This window comes from Camelina sativa, chromosome 7 (assembly GCF_000633955.1).
Source record: "Camelina sativa cultivar DH55 chromosome 7, Cs, whole genome shotgun sequence".
In the NCBI taxonomy this organism is placed as follows: Eukaryota; Viridiplantae; Streptophyta; class Magnoliopsida; order Brassicales; family Brassicaceae; genus Camelina; species Camelina sativa.
Genome location: NC_025691.1, coordinates 4585240 through 4592009, shown reverse-complemented (window position 1 = coordinate 4592009; position 6770 = coordinate 4585240). Strand labels below are relative to the sequence as shown.

Below are 6770 nucleotides of genomic sequence, written 5' to 3'. Positions count from 1 at the left end.
TTAGTATATAGTTCAATCGAATATGATTCGAAATCGAATCTAAACACCATCTTTTTGATCGAGTCAAAATTGAAATTACCACACAATCTCAAATCACGAATGTTGAAACTGCTTGATTAACGTTATTTAAAGGAAAAAGGAACATGCTTTTGCTTTCTGCGATGTAAACAAATAGTAGAGACTGATGATTGTTGCGCTCGAATGAGGAAGAAGTTGTCATCGTCAGAGTGGAAAGAAGATACTTATCTTTCGATTGTGGGCATTAGGAACTTGCAAACGGTGCTTATCTTTCGATTCATCAACAACTGTTCAGAATTTAAAGTTTAACATTATTAAATCCACAACGTTTTATAATTTATACTATTAAATTATAAAACTATGCAAACTTCACATTTATATACCAAATTCAAACAAAGACTTTTAAGTTGAACTAAAGAATTGAAGATAAACACTACATTATATTAATTTACCCCGTTTTTCGTCATATACCCGATATAATCCAACATTTCTGATATTTTATTCTATAACTTTTCCCAAGTTCAAATAAAACAATTATATAAATATATATAACATTGTAATATTTATATTTAAAATCAAAGAAACTCTATTTACCTATAATACTTTTATCATCTATTTTGTATATTAAAAATTTTAAAAATTAATTGAATTGTGATGTACCACGGGGTAAATCCTAATATATGAATATTAATATCACGTCAAGTCTCTTTTGCTTCGATATAAACAACATTTTAACATTATTGTACTCTGGATCCTTTATATATTTATGAAAATTTATTTTCGCATTATTTGTTTTATCTTTATATATGATACCGAAAAACGTAAAAAGAAAAGGTATAATAACACATAATAGGTTTCACTTTGAATATTTGATAAAGTCGTAAGAGAATTTCAAAATTACATGTGTTAAATCGTAAACGGAAGACGACAAGTCACATTTGTTAGTTATCACTTACAAGTTACAACTAAGCAGTTATATTCCTTTTTTACCTCCCAAAATTTGAAAAAAAAAATACATTGGGTTTGATTGGTGAGACAAACAAAACTTTACAACTGGTACAACTTTTAATTTTTACCTTTCATGTACAGCTCTTTCCAGGCTCCGCCCACCCCCAAAGCATCTGCTTTAGTTAATCATTAAAATAAGTTCCTAGTTCAGTTGGTTCTATTGTATGAAAAATTTACCTCAGGTCACGGGTTTGATGCCCCTAAAACAGCAGTTTTTGTATGTTTTTATTTTTACAGTTTTGCATTATTCTTTAACAGCTTATAGTTTGACTACGTTACCAATCAGATCCATTATGAAGTCATTTAACATAGAAAATTTCATTTTGAATACCATTATATTGATACCGATATGCATTAGCATCCAAAAAATTGCTTATGATGAAATGAAACTGAGGTATCTAAACAAGACGTGCATACTCGGCAATATAAAGTAGTAGGTATTCTACATTAATAAATAAAAACACGACTATTATATATTCGTTGTCATTTTCTTGTTGGAAGTTTATGATTTCACATAGTACATATATGCACGTTACGTTATATATCATAGCTTAGTAAATCTAATATGCCGTTCATCTCCAAAAAAAAAGTGCCTCAAAATCAACACCGCAAATATGTAAATGACATTAGTATATATATATATAATGGACATAGTTTATCTTCAACTAAGACCATTTGATTTTGAGTCAAAAATTTATGATTCGTTTAAGATGTACTGTATAGATTTGTTGACTCTGCTGCAGTATTGTGATATAGTGGTATAAAACGGCATTTTTTATGGAAAATTTAAAGTTTTGAGCGAATTTCTTTGTGAATTGGAAAAAGTAAATGATTAGATGTGAATGTGATGTACATATTTTATCATCTTTTAATTTATGGAATCGTACAATGTTCATCTGTCACTCTAAATTCTTGAAATTGACGATTGTATGTATTAAATGTATGTACTATGTTTGCTAGTAGCCCAATTTTTTAACTCGCATTGATGTTAATTTGAAGTCAGTGGTTTCTCTCATAAGTCATATAACATGGAAGATTTCGGTGTAATTCTAAATATGTTTCTAATCATCCAACGGTACATATTATTTAACTACTCCACAATGAACGATTCCTCAAATTTCCTGTAAAACAGCCCTTTAGATTAGGATGTCACAAATCTTATTCGAATACATGTTATTTGACTATATATATATGATATTTTGCATTGTACTCAAAACATGCATAGGTAAACTATTTTGTCTAGTCGAAATGGTAGTTTAAAGTTATAAAAGTCAAAATATATAGATAGTGTCGATAAACGCCAAAAAAACAACCAAAAATATCAACAAGAGAAAATGAAACAAATAGTAATTGAACAAAAAAAATGTACACAAAAGGAAAGCTTTTCTTTCCAACGATTCGAGAAGCAAAGTCAATGGTGAGAGAAGCTATAGAAGATACATGTAATATATGGATAATTAATTTAATCTTATATTATAGCATAAATGATAAATCCTAATCTTAGTTTAGTTTTATGTAGATTCTGGTAAATCTTTTCATTAGTCGACATGGGCTAAAAACTTTTTTTTAAAAAAAAAAAAAAAAAAAAACCCTTCTATCAAGGAGGAATCTAACTGGGCACATAATTTGTAAGATTAATTATCCCTATGCCATTGTATAAAATACGATACACAACAATAATAATCTTAAATTAACCAAATCACCAACCCACCAAGCCCTTTTAACTTTCCTATTTGGTAAAGAGACATTTCATAGAAACAAATCTTTTATATAAAAAGTTGCATATATATCCAATTTGATACCATTTTTTCTACGTTGCATATATCCGATAAATACAACCCTCTACTCTCCCCATAACAGAGTTCGTATCACAAATTCATCAAAAAGAAAAGAAGAGAGAGAGAGAGAGAGAAAAAAAAATGGGAGAAAATGCGAAAGCAAATGTGTTAGTCTTCTCATTCCCGATACAAGGACACATAAACCCTCTTCTCCAATTCTCAAAACGTTTAATCTCCATAAACGTTACGGTCACGTTCCTCACCACTTCCTCCACCCACAACTCCATCCTCCGCCGTGCCATCGCTGGCGGAGCCACCGCTCTTCCGCTTTCTTTCGTCCCCATAGACGATGGCTTCGAGGAAGGCCATCCATCTACCGACACATCTCCCGACTACTTCTCAAAGTTTCAAGAAAACGTCTCTAGAAGCCTATCTGAACTGATCTCCTCGATGGACCCCAAACCAAACGCCGTCGTTTACGACTCTTGTCTGCCTTATGTTCTCGACGTTTGCCGGAAACATCCCGGGGTCGCTGCGGCGTCGTTCTTCACTCAGTCCTCCACCGTGAACGCCATCTACGTTCATTTCTTGCGTGGAGAGTTCAAGGAGTTTCAAAACGATGTAGTTTTGCCTGCGATGCCTCCGTTGAAGGGTAATGACTTGCCGGTGTTTCTGTACGATAACAATATCTGCCGGCCGTTGTTTGAGCTCATTAGTAGCCAGTTCATCAATGTTGACGACATTGACTTCTTCTTGGTTAACTCTTTCGACGAACTCGAAGTCGAGGTAATTCTTAACTTTTCTCTCATGCTTATTAGTTATATGCAGTATGAAATCCAAATGACATAATAATAATGGTGGATAGTATCATATCAGTTATATGCAAAATGAAATCTAAATGATATAATGATAATATTGAATAGTGAATATTATCCTATTCCTACTAAACCAATAATTAGTACCTGATGTGACCCATATCGAAATTAAAACCAAGCATTAAAATACATATAAGTGGCAAATTCCAATTGTAGTTAGGTAGTTTGCGAAATAATTCCTTACTGTAATATGGATGTAGCTTTTTAGGTTCGTGGTAAAAAAATATTAATTTAATGTTGGTAAATAATTGTAGCAAAAACAAAAAAAAACATCATTATGTAAACCGACAAAAAGAACATTATTCATTCATCTTCGGGCCGAAAGGTATCCAATTGGGGCGAACATCCCAAGGTGCAGATTAGATATCTTTATATACGATTGGATTGGGTTTTTACGTGGCAAATATGTAGCCAGAAAACGACTAGCTATCGTCTCAAATATACACATACGTAGCTACACATACGTGTCTCGCCGTTTACCTTTGATTATTTAGCAATTATATTGGCTTAGCATGTGTGATGTGTGTCCTACAATAGAATTAGTGGATTAGTTCAAATTATTAATATTATATCATTGAGAATTTGGTCTATGAAATTTTTTGCTCGTAGATTTGACAAAGTTAATTTGTAAGCTTCCCATTTTAAAACTCCAACATATAAATTTCTAGACTCAATAGGGGGTCTCCTAGTACAAATATAACAAGAGACGTTATCCATATTTTTCCTTTCTGGTCTCTTTATTTCCACTGGTCCCTATTGATCTTCTAGGTTCTTGATTTCTTTTCTAAGCCTAAAAACATGACAATAGATAACGTGATCATGTTTGGGTTTAAACAAGGAATTGTTAGTCAGAAAACTTTTAGGCCGGGACGGCTGGTTTACATTTATGTTTCAAAATGTCTTTTTTTTTTTGGGTATAGCCCAGTTTATATATCAATATCAATTTCAAAATAATTAGGTTTCCTTATTGATTTCTAGAAAACAAAATGTTGAAGTGAGTCACTAGTGAGAAACATATCTTATATATATGGACGATCAACCTATCAACGTTTCTTTTATTGCATGTATTAAAGGGTGTGCTAATTTTTTCTTCAGGTGTTACAATGGATGACGAACCAATGGCCGGTCAAGAACATAGGACCGATGATTCCATCAATGTACTTAGACAAACGATTAGCAGGCGACAAAGACTACGGAATCAACCTCTTCAATGCCCAAGTTAACGAATGCCTTGACTGGCTTGACTCAAAACAGCCCAGTTCAGTGATCTACGTCTCCTTTGGAAGCTTGGCCGTCTTAAAAGACGATCAAATGATAGAAGTAGCAGCTGGTCTAAAACAAACTGGCCGTAACTTCTTGTGGGTTGTTAGAGAAACAGAAAAAAACAAGCTCCCGAGCAACTACGTAGAGGAAATTGGTGAGAAAGGGTTGATAGTGAATTGGAGTCCTCAATTACAAGTTCTTGCGCATAAATCCATCGGTTGTTTCATGACGCATTGCGGATGGAATTCTACTTTAGAGGCATTGAGCTTAGGAGTGGCTTTGATTGGAATGCCGGCTTATAGCGATCAACCAACTAATGCTAAGTTTATAGAAGATGTGTGGAAGGTTGGGGTTAGGGTTAAGACAGATAAAAATGGGTTTGTGACGAAGGAAGAGATTGTGAGATGTGTTGGAGAAGTTATGGAAGAGATGTCGGAGAAAGGGAAAGAGGTTAGAAAGAATGCTCGGAAATTAATGGAGTTTGCACGAGAAGCTTTGTCTGAAGGAGGAAACTCTGATAAGAATATTGATGAGTTTATTGCTAAAATTCTGAGGTAAAGTGATTTTATTAATCTGTAATGCTTATTAATGTGTTTGTTTTTTTTTCTTTCCTGGGAGTTTTTAAAGAACTAAGAAGTTTGGAATAATGCAACTTATGTTGTTTGTTTCGTTAAGTTATTTATGGTGCGAACAATGTGATTTAAAAATGTTGTAAGAGTTGAGAAATTTGGGACCTCTCGTTTCCCCATGTGTTTTACTTGATTGTATATCTGATAGACTGACATATATCTGCAAAAACCTTCTCGTACAACTGATGCATGTGAGATTGTGAGGCTACTTATCCGGTTTGTTTCTTTTATGCTCCATTGCCACATTTCGAATTGTGATAGACCAATTCTAATGACATAAAAAGTTTTAAATTATATTGTACTTTCCTTTCTTTCATACGCTATAAGCTTTGAAATTTTCCTATTTAACGTCCAAACTTTTTTTTGTCTTCTTTTTTTTTTGTAGGAACTTTTTTGGGTCGTTTAACTCTACTTTCTAGTTTTTACAAAAGATTGGATATACAGTATGTTTTAACAAACTTAAAAAAGTAAAAGTATTTTAAATCTGTTTGCTAAAAGACCTCCAATCAAATTGAGTTAGCCCTGTGCTAGTAGCCTATAAAAGGATCGATATGATTAAAGAGAGAACTTCTTAGAGGAGTTATAAATCTCGAAGTCGTGTTAGGATTTCTTCAGCCATAGGTAATGGATTATTCAGATGATGACATAATCGATATATATAAACTCAAAAGTGGAAAGACCCTAACCCTTTATATATTACTTAAATTCTTTCACATCTTTCTAATATGGGATATTTTACATTAACACCTCTCATGTTACCATCTGAAGCGTGGACATATGTGGTAACAACATCCACGAGATGACTCAACGATCAACTTTGTTGGTGCGGGATTCAGCACCCCCGACATACCGAGCTAAACCAGAAATACTAATTGATTAGTTAACCGGGAAACCGGTTAAGGGCTCGATTAGGTCAACAAGAAGTCAGTTCGGCCAAAGTGTAGCCTTGAAGAAGAAGGAGCCGACTTCCACTTCGGCACGGCGACCGAATGAAGCAATGAGGCAGTTTTCCATATCTCACTTCGTCCGATAAGGAAAGTGAATATATTGTAATCTTAGAACATGTATAAAGAAGGAGAGACTTCTCCATTGTAAGGCATCGAAAATCAAATACAATAATCGAGTTCTCCTTTTGTTCTTGGCAATAAACCCTAATTCCTTTGAGTTCTACCTCTTTACTTTAATTCGAAGGCTTAGAT

The 6770-nt window shown here is 33.5% G+C and overlaps 1 protein-coding gene across 1 annotated transcript; it reads left to right on the top strand.

Moving 5' to 3' along the window:
• LOC104700289 (UDP-glycosyltransferase 74D1-like) lies at window positions 2810–5699 on the top strand. The gene is made up of 2 exons (XM_010415785.2): window positions 2810–3590; window positions 4775–5699. Exons 1-2 carry the CDS (start codon window positions 2946–2948, stop codon window positions 5498–5500), a joined length of 1371 nt encoding a protein of 456 aa, XP_010414087.1. The 5' UTR covers window positions 2810–2945; the 3' UTR covers window positions 5501–5699.